General features: G+C 36.1%; 1 protein-coding gene across 7 annotated transcripts in view; it reads left to right on the top strand.

Annotated features, from left to right (window-relative positions):
* Window positions 1–142: 142 nt before the first annotated feature.
* LOC129740585 (cation-independent mannose-6-phosphate receptor) overlaps window positions 143–27,978 on the top strand; it is a 431,652-nt gene continuing 403,816 nt past the window's right edge. Inside the window, exons 1-5 of one of the 7 annotated variants that reach the window (XM_055732287.1) lie at window positions 143–309; window positions 8,314–8,728; window positions 21,950–22,946; window positions 23,009–23,995; window positions 24,060–24,121. In XM_055732287.1, the coding sequence (XP_055588262.1) occupies window positions 8,549–8,728; window positions 21,950–22,946; window positions 23,009–23,995; window positions 24,060–24,121 (2,226 nt within the window). In that variant the 5' untranslated portion in view covers window positions 143–309; window positions 8,314–8,548. The other 6 variants (XR_008736296.1, XM_055732281.1, XM_055732284.1 and 3 more) reach the window with 6 other exon arrangements.

The raw sequence follows: 27,978 nt of genomic DNA, 5'->3' as shown, positions 1-27,978 counted from the left end.
GGATGGATATTGAGGTGTTTTTTTACCCAAAACAAGCGTTTCCCACACTAATCGTGCGAGATGAAAATCAAAAAATGAACGAATGGCCGGAACAAAACAAAAAACTGAACAACTGAAGTGATAAGGTGCATCGACAAAAAATTTGCTCGCGAGCTCGCAGAAAACAAACGCATTTTTCGTTTGTACGAATTATTTCGGGTGTTTCGTCTCGTTGCGGTCGGTCGTGTTTGTTTTTTCCTGATGGTGCTAAACCTTCGCGGTCGAGGTTAAAGTGAAAATTTAGGTGAAAACTTATTGAGGAAAAGTCAGGTAAAACGAGTTAACTTTCGGTCCTGTGGACCTGTACACACATCGGTGAAAATTGAAGAAGGAAAGGGATAAAACTAAAGTAAAAATTTCTTTTCGTCCGGAATATCGGTGAATCATTGACGAGGCAGCAAATTTCTTTTGTCCGGGGTATTTGTTTTGTATTATCAGCTGTTATTTTATCTTCATACAGTTACAAATTTTCGTCAGCTTGCGACATGACGGGAGGAAAAAGGGGAAAATTTTGCGAAAAAACGGTGTCAAATGAATAACGTTAGGGTGGACTTTAAGAAATAAACTATGATATTTACTAAATAAATCTAAATCTAGATCTAAATAATAGAAACTTTCCAACAGATTTAAAAAATATGAAGCTGTCTGACACGTTACTGATTTCTAACCAATATTGTACAAGGAGACCACACTTTCTCAAATGAATCAATAACGATGCCGGCCAAGTCCAACAACTCTCTATTATGAATGTTAAGTAGGTAATAATAATATGGGTCGGGATGAATAAGCCATTGGTGCTTAAAGCCCGAAGAGAAATAAAAATGTAATAATAATATGCTTGATGATAGCATATTTCTTTTTCAGAAATAACGTATAATAATTATTATTGAAATCCCTGGAATTCTGATAATCTACAAGAGGTAGGGAATTAATCACCACTGAGTGTTTTTGAAAAAAAAAAAAATGCTGAAGCTGCTTCAGTTGAATGAAAGACTAAAAATCATCAAAACTATCAAACATTTAGTAATCAAAATATTCCAAGGTATCTTTAATTTGGTTTAAGTTATTTTTATTGGCGTAAAACAAATATGTTGCGTTTAATCGGAACCGATTTGCAAACATCGGGAACCAGTCTACTTTGGAAATTTGCTCAAAACGGGTGGTGGATTCAGCGCGAGCGTCCGCTTTATTTACGTTTTTAGTTTGCAGCAATCGGTATGTGCGATCTGTGCCAGAAGGTGGTCCTACCTCTTAGTGTTTTTTCGCTGACTGATGCAGTCGCAGTGTGTTTCTATCCGCTTGGCTATCGGATGTTAGTCGGATGGTTTAACACTATCGAAGTTTTTCCAGCTAAATAGTTGTGGCACTCGGTGCGTTTCAATTTTGGTTCGGTTTGGGTTGAGGATTTTTTTTCTGTGAAGCTTGGATCGTTATAATGCGTTTTGGTGCATCAGTGTCCTTGAGTAGAAAAAGTGAGTGTGAAAAATCTCCCTTAGAAAAGCTATCGAAAGTGTTATAAGTTTAATTTCTCTGGGTCAATATTCGAAAGTCTTCTTTGTTCGCAGTTGACTTAGCAGCGAATTTATCTTATCAGTTGGACCGGTAATATCTGATAGGGTTTAGCGGCGTTGCCGAACGTTCGAAACACAGTTCAAACAACGTTGTTGTGCATTTCTCTCGATTGGAAAACATACCTATGAAGGTAAAGGTACTGCGAAGAAGTGTATTGAAATCGTAACTTGAGGTAAACAAAAAAGGAAAAGTTGAATCTGCCAACTAAATTTGAAATCTGAAATTGAATTTGAGATCTGAATCAGAAATCTACTGGTTAATCCCTCAATAAATAAAGTGTTTAAAAAAGGAATCAGAAATCTGAATCTGGAATCTGTATCTGAAATCTGAAACCTGAAATAGTAAATCTGAATCTAAAATGCGAAACTTCAATCCGTAATCTGCTTTATTCCAACCCGGAATCTAAAAAAAAATGTTTTCCACAACATAAACTAATCTAATCTGTTCCAGGATAAGCAAGGACAAAAAAAATCATTACGTCCGTTTGTATTAGTAAAAAAAGTGAATTATACAGATTCTTGGAAAAGCTCAACCGAACCGTGCTACCTACTGTTTTTATTCCACTCGAATATTCTACCACGCTGTTTTCAGATTTATGAATCAAGTTACATTTTTATTCTGAATTTTTCTACCGAATTTAAAACAAGAAGCAAAAAAATGTACTGTTTAATTTGGTTTAATTAAAAACAAATGATATTTTAATTTAATACAAACATAGGTGTTTCCTTTCGATTTCAAAAAAGTTTTGTTTAGAAAAATTACCTCATGACGGTTTGTGAAAACCGAGCGTGATATGTACTTGGTTCGCTTGTTGCTGAACTTTGATCTAATTAGTGTTAACACGTTAAAGTCTAATCGTCGCTTTCAAATTTCATTATATTTGTTGCGATTTCATTTAATTTAGGATGTTGAAGAGGGTGAATAGTTTGAATTTCAGTAGAAAATAATTCAACATCAAGTATTTTGGAGTTTTGTTTGTTTGGAAATTTAAAAAAGATGCTAACAGATGGCAACTAAAATTTTGGAATTTTCAAAATTTTGCAATCCGTGGGAATTTTTCCCAAATTGATATTTGTTCCGGCCTTATTATTTAATTTTAAACCTTTTAAAACCAATTTTTTTTGCTGAAAACGTCACAGACGTTCAGTCTTATGATTACATACCACTTTAATTCTACGAATAACTTCATGGTTCAGGAAAAAGTTTTTACATTTTTTACTCCAAAAATTACCTAACCACATGGGCTAAAAAACATAATTTCATTACTTTTTCGGTTGCAACCATTTAACATATTTGTCAATTTGTTGTCGTTTCTCCAAAACACTCCTTTAGACGTGTTTAATATTTTTTCTTTTGTCCCTAACATAGGATCTTTTTTTTTAAAGAAAAACCAGAATGGTGGAAAGTTTAAGATCTTACAATAGCCATTTTAAATTTAAAAGCACATGAACCAAGGGCCTCTGACGCGACCAATCAAATGATCGGTGGAAAATTGAAAATTAGTAAATTTTGAATAAAATCAATCATTCATCATAGCTGACGACCTAACAAACCTACATGAAAAATAAAAACTGATTTCAAATCTCCCATTATCTTCCATTCAATAAGGGATTCAGATGTTTCTAGATATTCAAGCTTCTTAAAAATCCAAGATTCCATTCGTAATGCTCTATTTTTTGCCAAAAAGTGCACAGATTTATTAAATTAATTTTCACCTATTTTAGGAAGATAGCTCGCAAACAAGAACTATTAGGAAAAACTAGCGCTCCCAAATTTTTATAAATTAGTTCTTAAATTCTTGGCACCTCGAACAAAATGAGATTTTTTTGCCTTGTATAATTTTTCAAAAATCAGATCCTTGATTCCTCATGTTAAGGTTTTCTTAGATATAGTAAAGTTGCCAGATTTTTTTCAGCACTTATCCGGGCCGGACAATCCGGGCAATTTTTTATAAAAAACCTGGCAAAATCCGGGCAAATTTTGTCAAAACCCAGAAATTACTCAAAAAAAATCAAGATAGAAGTATTGAAAAAAATAATTTTTTCATCAAAATTCAAAAACAAATTTGAAATCGTATTTTAGTCTTCAAAAAAATCCTTTCATGATTATTTTTGCAAAATCTGCTCAAACATTTTTGTTGTGGTGGCTAAATAAAAAAAAATTCAAACACATTTTTTTTTTGTTTTATTTGTCATAAAGTGAAAAAAAAACCGGGCAAAATCCGGGCATTTTTCAATGAAATCCGGGCAACCAGGCCGGGCCGGACTGTTCTAAAATTTTGTATCAAACATCCGGGCAAACCCGGTTAAAACCGGGCAATCTGACAACCTTAAGATATAGCTTTTGACAACTTCTTGTTAAACAGTTGCCATTAGTATGCATTGTTAGAATAACATATTTTGAATCATTCTAGATAAAAAGCAAGTTTAAATAAGTATGGGCTTGGATTTTATGCCGATTGTAGTAAAACCCGTCTAAAAGAGTTTTAGATTCAATTTTTGAGTATTTTTCCATAAAATAATAAATTGAAAACGGACATGTATAACATAGAAAGGCAATTTAGATTAGAAATATAGGCATTTGTTTTTTTTCTTGTGATTACCTTTACATTTATTTTAATTCTTGAATTCTTGATACGTTTTTAGTTGCCAATTCGGATTTTGACAGAAAGCGTAATAAAGACAATTAAACTAACAAGATAATTTCAATTGAGAAAATGCATTTAAATTTAAAAAACAACACATAAGCTTTTTTTACAAACTGTTCGATTTCTCTCTACCTTCCATTTTCATTTCTGTCTAAGACCTAATTTTTCGGTAAATCGTGTATAAAAATTATGTATCAATAGATGCAGAACTTAAAGCATTACGTAATTTCATGCCAAAGTATCGATCCAAGAAATTAAAAATCTTAGTTGAATAGATCGATCCGAGATCGATCAATCCTAGACCTAACAATCCTACTTTGAATTTCATAATTCGCTGAAATGCCATATATTAAAAAGAGAATATAAAAAATAAATAATCATTCAAAAAATTCATGCGAATAAATAAAAAATAAGCTCAAATCGGAAGAGTATAAAACTGATAAAAAATGCATCTAGGAACGTTCAACTTACATATGTATAACCAATCAAATTAGATAATAAGAAATATATTATTGTTGTTAATTTTTATCGTAAGTTGTCTATTAGGTTTTTTTTGCGTATAAACAATTTTTAGAAAATTCAATTTCAAATAATATAACTTTTTCATTTCTGACATCACAATAGTGCTTTTTAAATTTTTTGATATTGAAGATTTCAATTTGTTTATCATCTATGTAGAAGACTGCTAAACGTTTTGGTTTCGAAAATATCTGAGATTTTGGTAAAAAAAATCTTTGAAATTCGGTCAAATTCTTGTATTTTCGTAGAACTGTAAAAAAAATTAAGAGAATTTGAAATTTACTCGCGGTCATCGAGAAAATTATCATTTGATCGAAACCTTTATTTTCAATGTCTTTTACATTTAACAGTGTTTCAAAAAAAAAATGCACATTTTTTTCAAAACTCCCAAAACAGTCAAAATGAACATATTTTTAAATGTCTTTATTATAGAGATTTTCAGCTTTCAACTGGTTCATCTGAGAGAATGAAAATTGAAATTTTTTGCATCAATGAGATTTTTGTCGCCATATGCTATCAAAAGTTGATCCTTCTTTTCATTTTTTTTTAACTATTTCTAGAACATCGTTATTTAATTTATTGGCCTTATCGGTGAAAGGGGATGTCCATTTTAGTAAGAACATCTCAAGATTATATTTTTTTTTATAGATGGATAGTCTGGTCAGCTTCCCAGAAAAGCCGCTCTCGTCCACGATTTTCCATAGCTCGTCCATAGCTTTAAAGTCGATAAATAGATGGCATAGGGACTTGGTGTTCATGGCATTTTTAGAGAATTTGCCGTAATGTGAAGATCTGGTCCGTCGTTGACCGACTCTTTATGAAGCCGGCCTGATGACTTCCTACAAATTTGTTTGCTTGTGGTGTTAGGCGGCGGAGTCGGATTCAGCACAACACTTTGTAGGCGGCATTGAGGACGGTGATTACTCGGTAGTTGCCACAGTCTACATATGCCCCATCTACAAGAAGGGCGACAAATTGGACTGTGGCAACTACCGAGTAATCACCGTCCTCAATGCCGCCTACAAAGTGTTGTGCTGAATCCGACTCCGCCGCCTAACACCACAAGCAAACAAATTTGTAGGAAGTCATCAGGCCGGCTTCATAAAGAGTCGGTCAACGACGGACCAGATCTTCACATTACGGCAAATTCTCTAAAAATGCCATGAACACCAAGTCCCTATGCCCCATCTACAAGAAGGGCGACAAATTGGACTGTGGCAACCACCCCTCCGGTAGCTGTTCTGTCTCCCAGATCCGGACCTTCAACCGGTTTAGGCAATCGGCAAAGTTGTCCGGGCCCATTTTGATGAGTTCAGCTGCGATGCCATCATTCCCAGCCGGCTTGTTGCTATTCAGCTGACGAATGGCTTCCTCAACTGTACTCATTGTTCGGAGTGGCTCCTCTACGTCGTTGGCTACGCCGGCGTTGTGCCTTCCCCACCGTCTTGATCTCCTGCATGTGCGCCGTTCAGGTGTTCATCGAAGTGCTGCTTACATCTTTTAATCACCTCCGTAAGGATGCATCCGTCTTTATCCTGGCCCATTTTGGCTTGGGGCACGAACCCTTTGCGGGATGCGTTCAGTTTCTGGTAGAACATTCGTGTTTCTTGGGAACGATGCCGCTGCTCTAGCTCCTCGAGCTCTTCTTCCTTCAGGCGGCGCTTTTTCTCCTGAGAAATTCGGACTCGCTGCCTCTTCCGCTGTCGGTGATTTTCCTCATTTCGACGGGTGCCTCTTTGCACTACTGCCGCCCGCGCGCGCGGCATTCTATTAGTCCATCACCCTCCTACACTCCTCGTCAAACCAGTCGTTCCGTCGAGTTCGTTCCACATGACCGATGACGTTCTCCGCAGCACTGTTGATGGCTCTCTTGATGGTATCCCAACAGTTCTCGAGAGGGGCTTCGTCAAGCTCGCCCTCTGCCGGCAGCACTGCTTCGAGCGATTGCGCGTAGTCTGTCACAACCTCAGGTTGCTCCAGTCGTGCGATATTCAACCGAGGTGGGCGTCGGTTTCGTATGTTCTTCACTACGGAGAGTTTTGGGCGCATCTTCACCATCACCAGATAATGGTCTGACTCGATGTTGGCGCCTCGACAGGTACTGACGTCGATGATGTCTCAGAAGTGCGGGCTGTCAATCAAAACGTGGTCGATCTGTGATTGAGTTTGGTACAGTGACCTGAGGCCGTTTTTGTTGGTCAGCTGGTGCGCATTGAACCTTCCAATTGTCGGTTTGAATTCCTCCTCCTGGCCGACCTGAGCATTAAAATCCCCGATGACGATCTTGATATCATGTTTTGTGGGTTTCGTGGGTTGATCGGCCAACACCTGATCACGCGCTTTTGTATCTTCGGCATCACTATAAAAGCTGTTCCAAGCTCGTGTGTGTTGCCGCAGATCTGGTAGATGGCACGACCATCTAGGTACGTTCGTACCGTTGAGCCCTTCTAGCATACCTCCAGCAGCGCTCGATGTCGAATTTGCGGCTCTTCAATTCGTTGGAGAGCTCGTGGGTACTGCACACAAAATTTAGAGATCGGCAGTTCCATGTTCCAAGTTTCCAATAGCTAACCCCTTTTCGTCGCGTAGGTCTTTGCCGATTTCCATCCGAAATTTGTTGTTCGTTCTCGTTCGTTGCTGGTTTTTATTCGCAGTCACGGGCTCGCAAGGCCCGCAGCTAACCCCAATATCTCGCAGGAGGACCGTCGTGATGTTGCTGTATCGGGTCCCGAACACCACCAGGACGTTGTTGCACTCCGCACGCCGCCCCTGACATGGAGAACAGACGCGTACGGAGCCCCTTCTCTAAGTCTGCATGCGACCAAAGCATCCACCGGAATTGGGTACCCGATCTCCGCTAAGCTTGCTCGCACCACATTATCCGAGTTATTGTGAATCCTTTTGATTTTATTAGACACTGGGAAACGTTTCTTACTGAAAAGTTTTGTAACTGTTATAAGTGTTTTATAAGTGTTTTTAAGGTACTTATAAAACTAGAGACATTTTAAAAAAAAACTCATTTGTAGAGCCTTTACCATACTTTGTTTGTCGTTTGAGAAAAAAATATTCGGAAGGTCCATGTTACTAAATCCTCGTATAAATTTGTTAATGATTGTTTCATTTCAAAGTATTGAAGAAATTTATCAAGAAACCGAATCGTTTAAAAGTGCAAATTCCTAGGGAAAACGCTTGACTAATCCCCTTCATTTAAACATTTCGTGGAAAAATTCAAAAAGTTCTGCCAGGTCAACTGATTGTTTGAATCAGCTCCCGGTAATTTTTGTTCACCGAGTTGTGGGTTGTGGGGCTAACTGGAATAATGTTGATAAACATTAGTATCTACGTGCTACGTACCTATATCTTTCGCATATGTATGTAATACGATTAAGGTGAAATGACAACCGTAGTATTGTAGTGTTGAAAGGGACGGGCTAATGAATAACGAATAGTAGTGAATCGAAGTAAAAATAGACAACAAACGAAACACATTCACAAATCAGTGGTTTTAGTGAACACACTTCTTATCATCCATCCAGTGTATTGCTTCTGAAAAACGTCCTCCCGGTAATTAAAAGTGCGCGAAAAACTGTGGAAAATTAAACAAGTTGTTCGAAAACAAACTCATCTGTCCGAACTGATTATTATCTCCCAAACCCAAGTGCGCGGTACAGTGAGTGAAATCACCTATTTGGTACAGATAGATACTAGACGGAGTACATACCTATAGCCGAAGAACGCAAGAAATCTGGAGCCACGCGACGGAGCCCATTGATGCCATTGAAAATGATGACAACAAGTGGGGGAAAATCGATATGGTACGGCAACAACAAGAGACCATTGATTGCACCTCATTGCCACCCCCATCGCTGCTGGTCGGTGTTGATGTTATTATCAGCTGCCGTCGGATTGTTGGGGCTACTGTTTGTGGATGGAACCTCGGCTAAAAGTTTGGTGAGTAATTTTGTTTTTATTTTAAAGATCAACAAAAGAAGATTTTTGTTTGTAAATTTGTAAAAATTCTTTCTCAAATTCTGGAGCATTCAATGCCAATACATTTTTAAGTCTCTAAAACATACACGTCCAAAACTAGAAAACGTGTGACTTTCAATGAATTAGTTTATGAGTTTTCATAGGCTGAGTGAAACACCGAATATAATACTAATTTTCAAGATATTTATATCTGAATCCTGCGCCTACAACTGCCGAGAAACGAACAAATCCTGTATTTTCTGAAATAATTTTATACAAACTTACAATAGTGTTCTACATTTGTAAAACCCATACTTCAATCAATCAATCAAAGGCCCAACGTCTGTTTTCGTTAGAGTCGACCTTATATCTCAGTAAATACTGCATACATTTTCACAAAATACACATCGTTGAATCACTTGAGGTCTCATGATTTTTGTGTCGTACAGAATTTTTTTGTTAGATTTCAATTTTCAAATCTCAGCAGGATGGCCACTAGACCGCTGAAAAAATCACTCTTTTTCCCCGTTTTTTTTTCGATGTCTTTTGGGTCACCAAGCATCAGTGTAAAATTTGAGATGATTTTATTGGTTCCTGAATAAGCGCAACGCTATTCAATTTTGTATTGAAGAAGGAATTTCTGCGTATTAAATTATCAAGAAAATTCAAATAACCTTGAAATGAAGTTTGTCTTAAATTTTTAGTTTTTCCTATTCTTAAGCTTAATTTTTTGATAACATGAGAAGAAGCTAAGTCTTACATGAACAAAGTTATAACCATTACAAAATTGAAAAAATTGAGTTCAATGAAAAGGCAGGCTTTTTTCACAAATTTCAAGAAATTAAATGGCTATGCAAAGCAGTTTTTTGTAATTTATTTTTATTTTTACCCTACAATCTTGAAATGAGCAGTCGAAAATTCTAAAACATTTTTTTTTCTCATTTTTTTTTTTTTATTTATTTGATCATTGGGATTTTAACAGCTATGGGGCCATTCATCCCTCTTTTTCTCATAACATCGAATATCTTTTCTGGGGTACAAGTTGAGTTAAAGGTTTGTTTACATGAATTGGACTGCATGAATCAAGGAATATTTGAAATCCATAGATATATTCTTTAGAACTTTCAGTACATCTCTGGCTGATGAAATGAAAAATTTTGCCATCCCATAGAAATTTCCTTACAAAATTAAAATTAGTTGCGCTAATTCAGGACTTAATGAATCGCTTCCAAAATTTGTTTTGCTATTGGACCAATAAAACAACCAAAAATAATTATGGGAGGAGTAAAAATGTATACATTTGAAATGCAAAAACAAAACGATAAATTCAAATCCAAAACTGAGAAAAATATACAAGAAAGTGGAAAATTAATTCTTGATTCCAAGATCAGGGATGCAAACCAAAATTCGGAATTCAGCAATGTAATTTAATTTTCCTAGTTAGAATTCAACAGATCGAAAGAATTTTTGGGAAAAGATCGAAAGTTTTTAAATTTAAAACTACTCTGATTTTTCTTCATTTATCCCTAAAGTGAAAAAACTCACAATTTTTACCGGTACTTAGAGTTCAAAACTGTCTCTAAAAATGAGATTAAAATTCGAAAAGTTACTTAAAATTTGTTTATTTACCACACGTCAACAAATTTTTTGAAAAATCAATATGAAAATAAGTAAATCAAAGTTAAATTTTGAGTACAGAACTCTCAGTTGCAAATTTGGAAATGTAAAAAAAGCTTCTATTATTATTTCCAGTCATAGTGTTTAGTTCAAGAGCTAAACACAGGACAATGTAACAATTAAAAATAAGTCTAAAAATCATTTTTACGTACGGCATTGTTCCTTTTTTGTAGCTTCAAAACTACAAACAGGAAACTTTCTTTTATCAAACGAACTGTTTGTGGAAAAGATTCATCAGAGGGTCTGATGTTCCAGATGTTTTTTAAGCTGAGCTTTCGAAAATAACTTTTTTTATTCAAATTAGTGATCTTCATTCATACTGAAAATTCCGAATAACAATTTTTAAAGTTTAGACCCGAATGAAGGGTTTAAAAGGTGTCTAATGAAAATAAAATAAAAAAAGTTTGAGTATGTTACGATTTTTTTTTTAATTTATGGAATCTTGAAAATTACGAAAGAACTTTTAAATTTAAAATTGACTAATAACGTGCAAAGTTTTTGAGTTGACCCAAAATTTAAAGAACATAATTAATTTAGTTTGCAATTTCGGGTGAGGAAATAAACTAGAGAGTTGTGTATGATCGAATAATTCCTATAACCTGACTCGCGAACGTTTCGGCAAAATTCCTTATATAGGCATGGACGAAATATTTTTCATAACTTTTCATTTTTCATAATAAAACTTTACAGGTAGGAAAAACGTATTTTAAGTTCTGAATGTGTATAAAAATATAAAAATATAGGTGACTAAAGATACCCCACCAAATGTGGCCCACGATTCTCCACGAGCTATGATTTGCAAATTGGTAGCGTTTGTGTGACTTATTGATGTTTTATCAAAAAATCCTTTTCCACGTAAAAAAACAGTTTAAAAAAACCTTTGCATTTGAATGTTAACAAAGTTTGTTTCATTACAGTGCAACATTAAAATTAAGAACAATCTCACTCATCGCAAGCTTTGAAGTACAAGGGAAAACTGAAAAATTTTTGGGTTTTTTCCAATCTCATCAAAAAGTTTCTTTTTGCTTCTTCAGAAGGTTTACACAAAAATCAGAAAATTTCTGATGTTTCAAAATTAATATATTGTATAAATGGTTCACAAATCATAAACTTTTTGGAACTTTTCTACAATTTTTTTTGAGCAAAGTTGTAGATAAAGATAACCACTACTAAAATATAAAATAAATGTGTTGGAAAAAACTTTAGCTGGGTCTCAAAAATGTTTGCACCAAAAGATGAACTTCATATGACTTTGTTTGTTCGAAAATATGTGTATTTTATCTAGATGCACAAGTTTGCTGAAGACATGAATACAAAATTGTTCAATGCATTAGAAATTCGAACTTAACAAGGAGTCATTTTTTACCGATTAATTTATTTTAAGACTCTGAATTGAAATTTTTAGTAAAAAAAATACCTATCAAAAGTCTGGTTGGTCATTTTCAAAAACATGAACCTATCTGAGCTTTTTTCATGTCTTCTAAAGCTAGTTGCAAGAAAGAAAAAAATTGAGATTGAGATTGAAATTGAGATTTGACTGATTTTGAATTTCTTAAACCCTTAGCTCTTAAATGCTTCGTTTTGGTTCAAAATTCTTCCATGATTTTTTGCAGAATTTCTAAGTTCCGTTTACATGAGTAAATGTACTTCGTATCTCATTAGACAAAAAAGTTATTAGCTGTTGAATAGGGGTATGTCTTTTAACATTGAAAATCAATCAATTCAACTGACATCACTGCTTGTGCTTATCGAAATTTATCTCGCTAACTTTCAGCTACTCATTTCAGAGTGGTGGTTACTCAATTGTCGCCAAAACCGCATCTACTCAGTTCAGACTAAACGGCCTTTACTCAGAACTGACTAACAGCCCGTTTCGCGACAACTGAGTCATGGTTACTCAGAATGCGCGAATAATTCTGAAGCGGTTTTTGGCAGCTTTTTTCATGCTAGAATAACTAAAACCTGTATTATTATACAGACAAATGATGGATTTGGTGGTTGATGAATAACAAAAGTCATAATACTGTTCATACACCTTTATTTTAAAAAAATCCACAAACTTTTTGAAATTTTTTTTTGGCCCGTCGGGTTTTGTCTCCCGGGACCCATTATGCCGTACTAGATGGCAAATCTATTTGGACCATCACCACTTCGTCGCAGAATTCTGTAATATAAATAAAACCGTATCAACATCTAGAAATTACCTTTAAAATCAATGCATTCACCATGTAAATTTCAAGGTTTCGCTGCACAAAAACCAACCAAGTTCAACCGAACCGACTCGCACAAACTGATCAACATTTACTCAGTTGTCGCCTTCAAACACTCGAGTTCTCTGAGAGCAAGTCCACTGGTGTTGGGAAAAAGTGGTAGAAATTTTGACATTTTGAAAATTTAACCATGCAAAGATGTTTTCAAGATCTTGGGGCGCTGTATTTTTTTACAACACTGTTTCTATTTCAGCCGTATGTGATAGAAATATTGCTATTTTTGCATCACAGCATGCGAAAATACAACACGTGTTGTAAAAAAACTAGAAGGCCACAGATCTTGAAAATGTTTTTGCATGGCAAAATTTTCAAAATGTGCCATAAGTGTCAAAATTTCTACCATTTTTTTCCCAACACCAGTGAACTTGCTCTGAGTGCCGAATTTTCTGATGTCTGAGTAATTTTTCCGCTGATATTTGAGTTCATTAAGAACAGCCTTCGGCTGCTTCATACATGTGGCGGCGTCTGAGTAAAAGGAAGCCGGGCTCTGAGTATTTCAAATTTAGCGAGATCGCAATATTTCTTGAAAAGTAGTCATGCAGTGATGTCATTTGAACTGATTGATTTTCAATGCCAAAAGCTGAACATACATGAAATCGTATCAGAAATGACAATCTAAGTCGTTTACAATGGCGTTGCGAATCGCAATTCCAACTGCGTAGTGATAAAGATCGCATATAACAGTGGTTTTCAATGTGGTCCCTACCGCCCCCTTGGAGGCGTTTAGAGCTTCTACGAGGGCGGCGAGCGCAACTTTGACATTTGGGGGCGTTAAAAATGCTCAGGGGGGGACGGTGGATTCATTTTGAAATTCACAATTTCTCTATAGAATTGAAACAACAACGAGTACGTTTTCCCAACAATGAAACGACAAAAACTCTGAAAACCAAATTATAGCCAGGTTAATTACAAAAACATCTTATAAGTTCACACACACAGGCAAATTCTTATTATAAATTTTATAAGATGCGTCTTATGAACCACTTTTTAGAGTGCAAAATTGGTTTTCATTAAAGTCTTATGAAATTCTTCCATTTTTCTAAGGAACATCTTATGAAAAATAGAAGAAACGACATTGTGAAAATAAAATGAACATATTAATTCATTCCTTCAGTTCCTTTCATCGTCAGGCGAAGAACTCATTGTTAAGTTACACTCAGGCAAATTTCTATTATTATTTTCATAAGATGCTTCTTATGAACCGCTTTTTAGAGTGTAAAATTATGTTTCATAAGAGTCTTATGAAATTCTTTTAAATTTCATACGAAGTTGTTATGAAAAATAGAAGAAACCGCATTGTGAAAAAAATAATGAACACATTCAACACAGTCATACTTTATCGTCGTCAGAAGCACTCATCAGTTTAAAATTTACTACTTTCCTTCAACACTCCAATGTGATTTTGATCTTCCAAAATGGTAAGTTTTAGTTGAAATTTATTTTTTGTTGAAAATATTTGTCTTAATAGGTACATTTCATGTTTATTTACTTTTCAGATTGGTTAGTATGGCAAAAGGCGAAGTCAAAGGTCCGAGGCGCAATAAAACTTTTGATAGAACCAGATGTTGAAAGGCAGCTGATTATCACGATGATGTTATTTCATACGAACAAGGCAGAAAATAAATTTAAATGAAAAAAAACTTGATTTATTTTAATTTTATGCGACACATCCTTTTCCCATAATAATATCTTATGAAACGCAACAACCCCTCATTGGCACCAGTGTTCATCCCTCGAGTTCATTCGATCATAAGACAATCTTATGAATTTCATTATTTTTTCTTATGGCGCCACTTTATAAGAGAATCTTATGGCATACATAATAGGATTTTTCTGAGTGTACATGTGTTCCTAAATGCTTAGTTAAATCTGATTGTGGTCTTTTAAATGGTAAGTTTGAGTTGAAGTTTCTATTTTTGCTGACGTTGAATATATTTTCGAACCTAAAATACATTTGTGGTTTACTTTTCAACATACTGACCGGAAAAATGCGCAAGGTCAAAGAACCGGATGCAACAAAAAACCGGATGTCGATTCGCTGCTGATAGTGACCATAGTGCATGCATGATGTTATTTCAAATGAATTTAACGAAAAATAAAAAGTGAAAAACAAATAACTTGAGTTTTTATCATTATACGTGACATTTCCTCTTTCCATTAGATCCTCTTATGAAAAGCTAAATCCGCTCATTGAAGTTAGTGTTCATCTCAAAATTCATTCGCGTCATAAAACAATCTTATGAATTTCAATAATTTTTCTTATGGCGCCACTTCATAAGAAAATCCTATGGCATGTATAATAGTATCTTTCTGAGTGCAGAGTTATGGGGATTTTTTTTTATTATCTGACGGGTTTGCGCCGGGGGTCTTCAGATTTTCCCCAAAATTGAAAATTTGGTTCATTTTTGCGATTTAAAAACACATGTATTTTTTCAGATTTCTAACATTTTTATTTTTTGAGTTAGCTTCGGTTAGATTTTTTTGTAAATAAAAAATAACCATTTTTCAAAGCTACATAACTCTGTTGTTTCTCAACGGAAATTATAAAATAGCACATCAAAATGCATTGAAATTTTACCAGCTTTCCAAATAGAATAGTTGAAAAAAATTAAATAATGACCTTCAACATGAAAAGTTGTAAATAAACTTTAAATGGCGTCTAAAAGTACCGTCTGCACCACCGAATATTTTGCAAAAAATACCATTGTGTAGCTCGATTTATGATGCAACTTTCATCTGAAGACACCAAAGTGGGCCATTAACACCTTGAAGAGTTATGAAAGAAATAATGACAATAAATCCCTTTTTTTGCATCGAAAACAAACAATGGTCGAACAACTGCACTCACATATGGAGATAGCAAGCACTTCTAACAACATGGAAACAAAAGAACTTACCAAAGCAGGTAAAAAACACTATTTTTTCGTCCTTTTCAGACTGCCCTTACTCGCATAACAGTCCCATATGAATTTTCGTCATTATAGGTCAACATAAGGCTTCAACATAAAAGACTAAAAAAAGAGGTTTTGTTCTAGAAATTTCGAAAAAAATATCAATTCGTGGCAGTCCTATATGAAATATACCTGAATAACAGTCCCATATGTGAAATACCACGGATTTGGTTACTTTTCAATGTTTCTTTCGGCGAAATAGTCTTTGGTTTATTGCTTTGAATCATTTAAACATTTTTTTAACTCACTTGATGTCGAATGATGCACACTAGTTTTCGAAGGCAGGTCTGACTTTCTTAGGAATGACTTCCTGAGCAAAAAACTATCGGATGCAATCAAAAATCGTAAAAAGATTCAACTTACAATGTGGAATTCATGATATATTTTTGCAAAAGTATGTTTCTTTTTCTTACAATTGCATTTAGAAGTTCAAAAATGATCAAATTCAAGTCTTAGAAAGTAGCTTGGTGAGAAAAATATATTTTGTATGGGACTGTTATGCTAGTAGATTCGAAAAAGGTTTCAAATATGGTCGATTAACAGTCCCATAATGAATAAAAATGGCGCTCTCGACCTTACCAATAACCCAATTTCGAAAATTTCAGGCCTAACGATTTATTATGACAACCGAGAAACGATTTTCGTTTATGCTGAAAGTGGTGGTCACAAGTTAAAAATATATTCCAAAACAGAAAAAGCTGATTGTCTCGCTTGCTTATTTTTGTATATGGGACTGTTATGAAAGAAGGGGCGGTAGATTGTTGCAGCTTAACTGACTTCATGTTATATCCAAAAATCTATTAACGTATTTGTTTATACCCAGTTTTGCACCAGGTCACAACAAGTTATGCACATTTTACTGTCATTTTTAGAAGTTTATGCGCTAAGTTTTGCATCCGTAATTCCCCTGATTTGATTTAAAATGGACGGTGGAACACTGAAGATTCGTGTGTGAGCGATCGAGGTAGCAAAACGCTGACGACGAATTATGTTTGTTCTAGTATGGTAAACCTCAAAACTGGGCGAATGTAGAAAACGAATACGGTAAAAGTATCATATTTCCATCATTTTACAGCCTGGGCTGGCCATACTGAGCTCTTTGATTATTTCTACAAAATTTGTGCCACTTTCTCAAACTTTTTTGATCAATGGGAAAGAATTGTGGTGTCCAGTGCTTAGCTCCTGATATAAAAACTATGTATAGCACGTCTATATTTAATTTTTTTAATCACATTTTTGTGATCCCAAACACAGGAACTGAACCTTCTACTATTGGCATTGATTATGCTTCACAATGATCTTTGATCGAAAAATTAATAAGTTACATAGTATGTGACCAGGTTGTAAAAGCAACATTCCCATTATTAGTTATATCACATAAACAATACGATACTCAAAATTTTGGTTAAAATTCAAAGTCAGTTTTGCTGCAAACAATCTACAAAGCAAGAAAAAGTAGTGTTTTTACCTGCTTTGGTAAGTTCTTTTGTTTCCATGTTGTTAGAAGTGCTTGCTATCTCCATATGTGAGTGCAGTTGTTCGACCATTGTTTGTTTTCGATGCAAAAAAAGGGATTTATTGTCATTATTTCTTTCATAACTCTTCAAGGTGTTAATGGCCCACTTTGGTGTCTTCAGATGAAAGTTGCATCATAAATCGAGCTACACAATGGTATTTTTTGCAAAATATTCGGTGGTGCAGACGGTACTTTTAGACGCCATTTAAAGTTTATTTACAACTTTTCATGTTGAAGGTCATTATTTAATTTTTTTCAACTATTCTATTTGGAAAGCTGATAAAATTTCAATGCATTTTGATGTGCTATTTTATAATTTCCGTTGAGAAACAACAGAGTTATGTAGCTTTGAAAAATGGTTATTTTTTATTTAAAAAAAAATCTAACCGAAGCTAACTCAAAAAATAAAAATGTTAGAAATCTGAAAAAATACATGTGTTTTTAAGTCGCAAAAATGAACCAAATTTTCAATTTTGGGAAAAATCTGAAGACCCCCGGCGCAAATTGTCAGATAATAAAAAAAAATCCCCTTATGTGATTTTGCCTCTGCAGATCTCAACACAGAAAGATTTTTTTTTTATTGTGATAGATTTCGTTTATTAATCTAGTTTTGGTAGTTATTTTGGGTTATACTAAAAAGCATAAATTTTGGATGGCAATGCTTGGAAGTTACGATTTGTTAATCTGTAATTCATTTGATTAAAAAATGAAACCGTGCAATTTTTCATGATCAATTTATATTTGAGACTTGTCAAACACTTAGTATTCATTCGAATTTTTGCTCATGAAAAATTACTTTATCAAGAAATACAACTATGCCGTAACAATATTGGCAAACTTAATTGGAAAAGAATATTAACCGAAATACAAGTTGGCGTTTTATTATTACTCTTTTTTTCAATTTAAAAATTTGCTCTGGAAATTTTATATTTTTTTCAATTTCTTTCGCGAGAATTGAAGCAAATTATTGTGATGGAAATTTGAATTTTGTTCGGTCTTCAGAAGTTGATTACTAGTTAATTACTATTTATATGTTCATTAAAATTTTTCAAAATATATAACAATAAAATGTCAAAAACTTATGGTTTTTCAATGATCCCAATAAGCATTTTTTCTGAAGGTTTTTTTTTTATCTGCTCAGGGGGGCGTTGAGCTAAAAAATTTAGCAAAAGGGGACGGTGAAGGAAAAAAGTTTGAAAACCACTGGCATATAATATCGTCTGAAGTCAGTTTAAATCGGATATAGTCCGCCATGTTTGTAAATTTTGAAATAATTTTGCTCATGTAGTTCTCTCTACAACCAGCAGTGCATCCAGATGACTAAAAATCAGGTAGAAATTGAGTAATGTTGTTCAATGAGAGAGCCGGCAACGATTTGCAGGCTTTATGAGTTGGCACAAAACACACAAATTATCAGGCTCAGTTCCACAGGAGAAAAAAAATGATGTTTTTCAGAACAAAATATTCAATGTCCATACAAACATAAAAGTTCAAATTTACTCATGTCAATGTTACTTCAAAATTCTGCAAAAAATCATGGATGGGTTTTGAACCAAAACGAAGCTTTCAAGACCCCAGGGTTTGGGAATTTCAAAAATGACCCCACCCAGTGTATTGTGATATAGGACCTAATACCAGAGAAGTGAGACGTGAGTTGTTGGGGATTTTTTTTATTATCTGACAATTTGCGCCGGGGGTCTTCAGATTTTCCCCAAAATTGAAAATTTGGTTCATTTTTGCGACTTAAAAACACATGTATTTTTTCAGATTTCTAACATTTTTATTTTTTGAGTTAGCTTCGGTTAGATTTTTTTGTCAATAAAAAATAACCATTTTTCAAAGCTACATAACTCTGTTGTTTCTCAACGGAAATTATAAAATAGCACATCAAAATGCATTGAAATTTTATCAGCTTTCCAAATGGAATAGTTGAAAAAAATAAAATATTGACCTTCAACATGAAAAGTTGTAAATAAACTTTAAATGGCCTCTAAAAGTACCGTCTGCACCACCGAATATTTTGCAAAAAATACCATTGTGTAGCTCGATTCATGATGTAACTTTCATCTGAAGACACCAAAGTGGGCCATTAACACCCTGAAGAGTTATGAAAGAAATAATGACAATAAATCTCTTTTTTTGCATCGAAAACAAACAATGGTGGAACAACTGCACTCACATATGGAGATAGCAAGCACTTCTAACAACATCGAAACAAAAGAACTTACCAAAGCAGGTAAAAAACACTATTTTTTGGGCTTTGTAGAGTGTTTGCAGCAAAACTGACTTTAAATTTTAACCAAAATTCTGAGTATCGTATTGTTTATGTGATATAACTAATAATGGGAATGTTGGTTTTACAACCTGGTCATATACTATATAACTTATACATTTTTCGATCAAAGATCATTGTGAAGCATAATCAATGCCAATAGTAGAAGGCTCAGTCTCTGTGTTTGGGATCACAAAAATGTGATTAAAAAAATGAAATATAGACGTGCTTTAAATAGTTTTTATATCGGGAGCTAAGCACTGGACACCAAAATCCTTTCCCATTGATCAAAAAAGTATGAGAAAGTGGCACAAATGGTGTAGAAATAATCAAAGAGCTCAGTATGGCCAGCCCAGGCTGTAAAATGATGAAAATGTGATACTTTTACCGTATTCGTTTTCTACATTCGCCCAGTTTTGAGGTTTACCATACTAGAACGAACATAATTCGTCATCAGTGTTTTGCTACCTCGATCGCTTACACACGAATCTTCAGTGTTCCACCGTCCATTTTAAATCAAATCTGGGGAATTACTACTTACTTCTAAAAATGGCAGTAAAATGTGCATAACTTGTTGTGACCTGGTGCAAAACTGGGTATACACGAATACGTTATTAGATTTTTGGATATAACATGAAGTCCGTTAAGCTGCAACAATCTACCGCCCCTTCTTTCATAACAGTCCCATATACAAAAATAAGCAAGCGAGACAATCAGCTTTTTCTGTTTTGGAATTTATTTTTAAACTGTGACCACCACTTTCAGCATAAACGAAAATCGTTTCTAGGTTGTCATAATAAATCGTTAGGCCTGAAATTTTCGAAATTGGGTTATTGGTAAGGTCGAGAGCACCATTTTTATTCATTATGGGACTGTTAATCGACCATATTTGAAACCTTTTTCGAATCTACTAGCATAACAGTCCCATACAAAATATATTTTTCTCACCAAGCTACTTTCTAAGACTTAAATTTGATCATTTTTGAACATCTAAATGCAATTGTCAGAAAAAGAAACATACTTTTGCAAAAAAAATATAATGAATTCCACATTGTAAGTTGAATCTTTTTACGATTTTTGATTGCATCCGATAGTTTTTCGCTCAGGAAGTCATTCCTAAGGAAGTCAGACCTGCCTTCGAAAACTAGTGTGCATCATTCGACATCAAGTGAGTTAAAAAAATGTTTAAATGATTCAAAGCAATAAACCAAAGACTATTTCGCCGAAAGAAACATTGAAAAGTAACCAAATCCGTGTTATTTCACATATGGAACTGTTATTCGGGTATATTTCATATAGGACAGTCACAAATTGATATTTTTTTTCGAAATTTGTAGAACAAAACCTCTTTTTTTTAGTGTTTTATTTTGAATCCCTATGTTGACCTAAAATGACGAAAATTCATATGGGACTATTATGTGAGTAGGGTCAGTCTACAAAGCCCAAAAAATAGTGTTTTTTTACCTGCTTTGATAAGTTCTTTTGTTTCCATGTTGTTAGAAGTGCTTGCTATCTCCATATGTGAGTGCAGTTGTTCGACCATTGTTTGTTTTCGATGCAAAAAAAGAGATTTATTGCCATTATTTCTTTCATAACTCTTCAAGGTGTTAATGGCCCACTTTGGTGTCTTCAGATGAAAGTTGCATCATGAATCGAGCTACACAATGGTATTTTTTGCAAAATATTCGGTGGTGCAGACGGTACTTTTAGACGCCATTTAAAGTTTATTTACAACTTTTCATGTTGAAGGTCACTATTTTATTTTTTTCAACTATTCTATTTGGAAAGCTGATAAAATTTCAATGCATTTTGATGTGCTATTTTATAATTTCCGTTGAGAAACAACAGAGTTATGTAGCTTTGAAAAATGGTTATTTTTTATTGACAAAAAAATCTAACCGAAGCTAACTCAAAAAATAAAAATGTTAAAAATCAGAAAAAATACATGTGTTTTTAAGTCGCAAAAATGAACCAAATTTTCAATTTTGGTGAAAATCTGAAGACCCCCGGCGCAAACCCGTCAGATAATAAAAAAAAATCCCCTGTTATGTCTCAGTTGTCATGTCACACGACAACTGAGAAATGAGACGTGAGAAATTAGAAGAAGTACATTGAATGTGGGACGTGAAACGTGAGTAATGAGACATAAATAATACATTGGAAGTAAGGAGTGGAGAGTGAGAGAGAAATGAAAGTGAGACGTTGGACTGTTGGACATGGCGAGTGTTCCAAAAATCAGGTCTCAAGTTTCATATCTCAAGTCTCAGGACTCATGCTTCTGGTCTTAAGTCCTAGTTTTCATCTCTCATGTCTTTGTGCTGTTGCTATAAGGATAGGTTTCCATGTATGTCTTCTTTACTGGACACTTTTCTAATTTTGGATCGTCACACTTTTCGTTTTATATTCTGTTTTTATGCCAAGTGTTAGTTTTTGTATTTCAGTAAATTCGTATACGTATTGAGTTTTGTAATTTTGGCTGACTTCTCTGACTCTAACGCTAATTTTCTCGCTTTCCAGTCTCTTACCGGAGAAAACTGTATTCTTCGCGAACCTCTGTACAACAACACCTTCAACTTGAAGGGACTGGACTCGGAGCTGGCCCATCACATCAGTTCCGATATCAACGATGTTTTCATATTCGATGTGTGCGACCATCTGAAGGTCAAGTGCAACGGAATAGAAAATGCAACGGCCTGTCTGCGGCGCAAAAAGGGCGGGGAGCAAGTGTTGGCCATGGAATCGAGCCTGCATCTGCTGGATGGTCGGATTCATTTCAACTTTTCCGGTGGACAGAGCTGTAAGAATGGAAAAAATTTCTCCTTGGATATTCTTATGATGTGTAGCTACACGCCTGTGGGAGTTCCGCTTACCGTTATTCCGTACACGCAGGATCAGTGTAACTATTTCATGTTCTGGACCTCGCCGCTAGTTTGTCTCCCGCTGCCAGAAAAGGTTAAACAGAATGAATGCTCCGTCAAGGATGCGTCTGGCCATGTGTTCAATCTGCTTCCGCTGAGTCATTTGAACCATCACGTCCCGGATAGGAATGGTTCTCACTTTTTTGTGGCCGCTTGTAAACCGGTCCACTATGGCCATATGACAATGTGCCCTCCGGGAAGCAGCGTTTGCCATGTAAATAAGGCTGAAGATGACTACACTAAGAAGTATCACGATTTCGGCCAAACCGATCCCAATCCTTCGTTGGAGGGCGATAAGCTGGTGATGAATTTGAAATCTGGTGAAGGATCGTGTCAGGATTCGAAGATCATATTCGAGTGTGATCCGGCGGCTGTCGAGGGGTCACCGGAGTACGTTGGCCAGGAAAAATGTTGCCACATTTTTTCGTGGCGCACCCAGCTGGCTTGCAAGAAAAAGGAGTCCTGTGCCGTGGTAGATCCGATCACCGGACTGCTGTTCAATATGACCCAGTTGGCGAACAAAAAGTACACTGTGACCGCGAGCAACTCAAGCTACGAGTTCGGAATATGCCAGCTAACCGATACCAAGTGTCCAGGTAATAACTTTTTTTTTGTTTAAAGAAATTATAAGTTTTAATATATTTTTAAAATGTTGCAGCCAAGTCCGGGGCCTGTCAACTGACCAACAATGGTTCCCAGACCATCAGCTTAGGAACTATCAATGACGAGTTATCGTACAACATAACGGGGGCTCCTTTCCTGCAATATAGTTCAGGATCAATCTGCAAAAACGATCAACGTTGGTCCACCAAAATTGAGTTCATCTGTGAAACGGACAAGGATGAAAAGGCCCCACCCAAAGTGGTGGAAAACTCAAATTGCGAACTGATCATCCAAATCGAAACGGAGCTTGCGTGTACCAAGGAGATTTCCTGTTCGGCCATGAATTTGTCCAGCGATCAGGAAGTTGATCTGAGTCTGTTGATATCCGCGGAGCACAACTATGAAGCTTCCATCAACGGTAGCCTGGATATCGCAAAAGATCCCAAAAACAAGTTTTTCTTAAACGTTTGTCGACCGTTGCTATCCACTTATGGTTTAGGATGCCCCGGTGGATCTGCAGCTTGTATGGCCGTCCAAGGACCCAACGATCCTACCCCAACGAAAGAACTATCGCTAGGTTATCCGGATGTTTCCTTGACTATAGTTGGCGATCGTGCTCAGCTGAAGTATTTAAGGGGAAGTAATTTCTCCAAGGACAATTCGACTCAGCTATCGTCCGAGGTTGAGTTCTACTGCCAACCGAAAGCCGGCCATGGTCACCCAGTGCTACAGGAAATCATGCACGATTGTCATTACCGATTTGAATGGGCAACGAATGTCATGTGCCCAGATGTAGCAGCTTCCTTCGATGGGTCCCAGTGTACCATTAAGAACACCGAAACGAGTGAAACTGTTGATCTGAAAAAGTTATTCAACAATGGTGAACTAGTGATCAACCCTAGCAAGAACAGTGTCTCGCAGGAAATGAGGGACGGCAAAATTCGGCTGTGCGATAAAAAGATCACGGCCGTTGTGGGTTATAAGGACGCTGGGGTAAAGTTCTTCTTCACGGTGCCGGATGCGAGCTGTGAGGGAACTGGTGGTGAGTTACTGGTTCTGGTATTCCTTTTAGGTATGTTACCTAATTGTGGTTTTTTCCGTTTCAGGCAATGTGAATGTTAATCTACGAGTCGGCTGTGGCGTTGAGGAGAGATTCGTCGTTAATGAGGTAAGTGGATTGTGCGTGATTTTAAAATGGGAAAACCTTAAGATGCGAACGATTTTTTCAATGCGTACTAAACAAAAGTGTACGTACTAGCATGATTAGAACCGGTGACCCGCAATTTTCAAAATTCAATGTTTTCGGGTCGTTAATACAACCCATGGCCATTTTTAGGACTCTTGCTACACACACATACAAGAGGTCAGTTGGGAACACATCAGCCTAAAATGTTGTTTTTATGTTAAATGAATGCGCCTTTTCTCTAAAAAAGTGCCAAAGTCAAGTTTTGCATAAATTGTCCGTTAATCAATTTGGGCACAAATTGTAGAAGAAAAATTTGACGATAGCCAACGCCAATAATTTCTCCTTTAAACAAGCAAAAATGGGTGGGCCACCTCTTTTACGCTGTTATGAAACTGAACCACCTTTTAAAGCTAGCGAAGTTCATTTAGAGGTCTGGATGAGGGCTTCCGGACAAAATGTTTCGATTTCCCTCGAATGTCGATAACTCAGTCAAATGTTAACTGTGAAAATGGTTATGGTTTCTAGAGAATAATAAAATTAATATGAATTATGGGAAAACTTTTCGGATCTTAAATTAACAAAAAACAAATCAAGCTTTTTAAAAAAAAATTTTTTTTGGCTACCGACTAAAGAAAAATACAGAAACTACAACTTCACGTCGTGCAGCCGTTTTCGCTCCCGCTGGATGTTCTGCTTTCGCAGCAGAAGCTCCTGGCTCTTAAGTTGTCGCTTTTCCAGAACAATCCTTGTCCGATTATCATCCGCTTCCGGAAGAAGTGCCTTGCCGGGATGAGGCAAGCTGTACCATAGTTTCCGCCAAAAGCTTGGATCACTTCGTTCTAGGCGCAATTTGCCTTTTAAGTATTGTTGATTAGTTAAGTCTAAATGACTTAACCGATCGAGGGAATCATCTTTGAAGATGACGATCACCTTGGCTTGATTCTCAATAATTGCTGGGATAAGTATGTGCTGAGTCCAGCATGCCGCCAGGAAGTGTCGCGTTAGGTAAAGGATGGTCCTTCTGGCGCTGCCGACGGCTTCCAGAATCTCGGGACGCTGTAGTTCTCCGACGCGACAGTGATGCTCGTGGACGCAAATTTTATATTTGTGGGGAAAGTTTTCCACGTTTGGAAGCAGTTGCTGTTGAACAAAATCTTTGTCGTTGTGGGAATAACATACGAACACATCGTATCGAGATTGATTTTTTGAACCTTTCTCATCGTCGAATTTCTTCCGAATCGTGTGCTTAAAAAGTAAAAGTTCGATGTAGTGACGATACCGATAAAATGTTGCAAACAGAGCGATTGTCAATATTAGTATGCTGGTAGGTAACACTACAAGAACTAGGATGTAACGATTACAGGATTCGTTCAAATCGGAGAAGACCATTCCTGATTCACACGTTAAGCTTGTAAAATTTTGAATTTTATGTTTTAATTGCCACATTTTTCTGGCCAAATCACATCGACACTTCCAAGGATTGGACAGAAAATGAATTTCCGTCAGCGATTCGCTCGCTGAAATTGTATTGTATACTTCCTCGTCTAAATTGTTGATCTTGTTCCTGGTTGATGAAACTACTGTGAGATTTCCATGCAAGCTACCAGCTTCGAGGGAATTTATCTCGTTTTCATCCGCCGACAAAATGTCAATGTTTTTGAACCAAGGATCCGAGCTGATGTTCGGTAATTTCGTGATTTTGTTATAACGGATATCTAAAATACCGACCACTGTGCTAGGGAAAAGTTCCTCTTGGAACTTTGGAACTTCAATTAACTGACTACTGGAACAGTTCACCAGGACGACAAAGTTTTCTTCCACCATGGTACATCCATTACCAAGTTCTGCTACCCGTCTTCTTTTAGTTGAACAAACCAATATATCCCCATTCAAATCTCCCAATGATTTTCTATGATGACGATAGCAGGGTTCCTCTCTAAGATCAGTTTTTATTGTTTTTATCCGACAATCACAGCTCAAGTTGTTTCCAACGACTCGAAGAAACAGCAAGGACGATCTGTTCCGTATCAACTTTTCGCTGCCGACAACTTCCTCAATCGCATTCGATGACACATCTAGCTTAGCAAGGCTGGCAGAGAAACTGCTCAAATTTAAAAATCTCAACCTGTTATTGATCAAGTTCATACTCTTGAGAGAACGTATTGCAGTCCACGGTCCAGTCTGTTCAATAGAATTTTGGTTGAGCGATAAGTTTTCCAAACTTCGGAATCTTGCGATTTCTGAATGGTTTGCGATCAGTTCGGTTAGATTGTTGCTGTTTAGGCTCAGTTGTCTTAGATTGGACGGGAAAATTTCCATTGCAATCGTTGTCAAATGATTGTTGTTCACTTTGACCGTCCGCAAGCTGGCTAGGTTGCGAAAAGTTAGCCTGGAAGAAAGGAAAAAAGGATAAGATAGATACTATAAATTTTTCATTATCTGTCTGTCTGTTCCCTATAAACTATAGAGTAGATTTACGTGAAACTTGGTAGATGGGGTATTGGAGGCCGGGGAAGGTTTCTATTATGGTTTGAGACCTCTCCCTCATACGGGAAGAGGAGGGTGGGAGTCTTCCAATCAAAAGACAAATGTTTGCATAACTGGAGAAACGTTCCAAGCAAATGGTAGTAAATTTGGCGTGGGAAGGTATTTGGGTACGAGAAATATTTCTTGAGACCCCTTAGTCTTTCCAACAGGGAAATAGGATGGAGAGGAAGGGGTCTCTTACAATTTTTAACGTTACGCGGAAACCAAACAAGCAAATGGAACCATATTTGTCATGAGATGGTACTAGGGTAATAGAAATATTTCAATGAATATTTAGCACCCATCCCTCCTTCCAGTGACAAGATAAAAAAATGGCAGGGGGCTTCCTTACATTTTTTGCATAACTTAACTGGAGAACTAAATGACCAAATAGAACCGAATTTGGCATGGGAGGGTATTTTTGTACGAGAAATATTTTTATGACTCCTTGAAACGGGGAAATAAGAGAGGGGGAGCGGGCTTCCATACATTTTTTCGCATAACTGGAGAAAAATTCGAGCAAATCGTTCCGAGATTCGAGATGGAAAGGGAGGAGCGGGGCTCCCATACAATTTTATTGCATATCTCAAGAACAATGCGAGCAAATGGAACCAATTTGAAAACAAAAAAGGCTTCTATCGATATTTGGTACCTCTACCTCCTTCCAGTGGGGAGATAGAGAAGGGGAAGGAACTCCTTTACACCTTGAGAACTAATCAAGCAAATGGAACCAAATTTGGCATGGAAGAGCATGTGATTCGAGAAATGGTTATGGTTATTTGAAACCTCTCCATTCTTCCGCTGGGGGTATAGGAAAGGAGAAGGGAGGCTCCCATACAATTTTTTGCACACTAGAGAACTTATTTAAGAAAGAGAACCAAATTTCACAGGAAAAACGATTAGGACACGAGAAATGGTTCTATAATTATTATTTGAAACATCACCCTTCTTCCAAATAAGTACATAGGAAGGGTAGAGTGCCCGTAATACAATTTTATTGGAATAACGTTGGAATTTATCAAGCGAATGACATCCAATTTGACATGGGAAGATATTTGGGTACAAGATATGTTTTTGATATTGTTATAAACTCTTCCGCCTTTCAGGGAGGAGAGGAGAGGGAAGTAGAAAACTCCAGATAATTTTGTTGCATCTTATAAAAATTTACCAACCAATTTAACCAAATGAGATTTGAAAGGGATATTTAGTACGATAAAATGGGTATGATAATTAGAAAACGCCAACCCTCAGCTGCCCAGGAGGGCAATCAAATAAAAAAACCCCTCAACTGCAGTTTTTATTTTAAAATAGTT

This window comes from Uranotaenia lowii, chromosome 1 (assembly GCF_029784155.1).
Source record: "Uranotaenia lowii strain MFRU-FL chromosome 1, ASM2978415v1, whole genome shotgun sequence".
NCBI lineage: Eukaryota > Metazoa > Arthropoda > Insecta > Diptera > Culicidae > Uranotaenia > Uranotaenia lowii.
The sequence above is the reverse complement of the archived record's forward strand: the minus strand, read 5'-3'. Positions and strand labels throughout refer to the sequence as shown.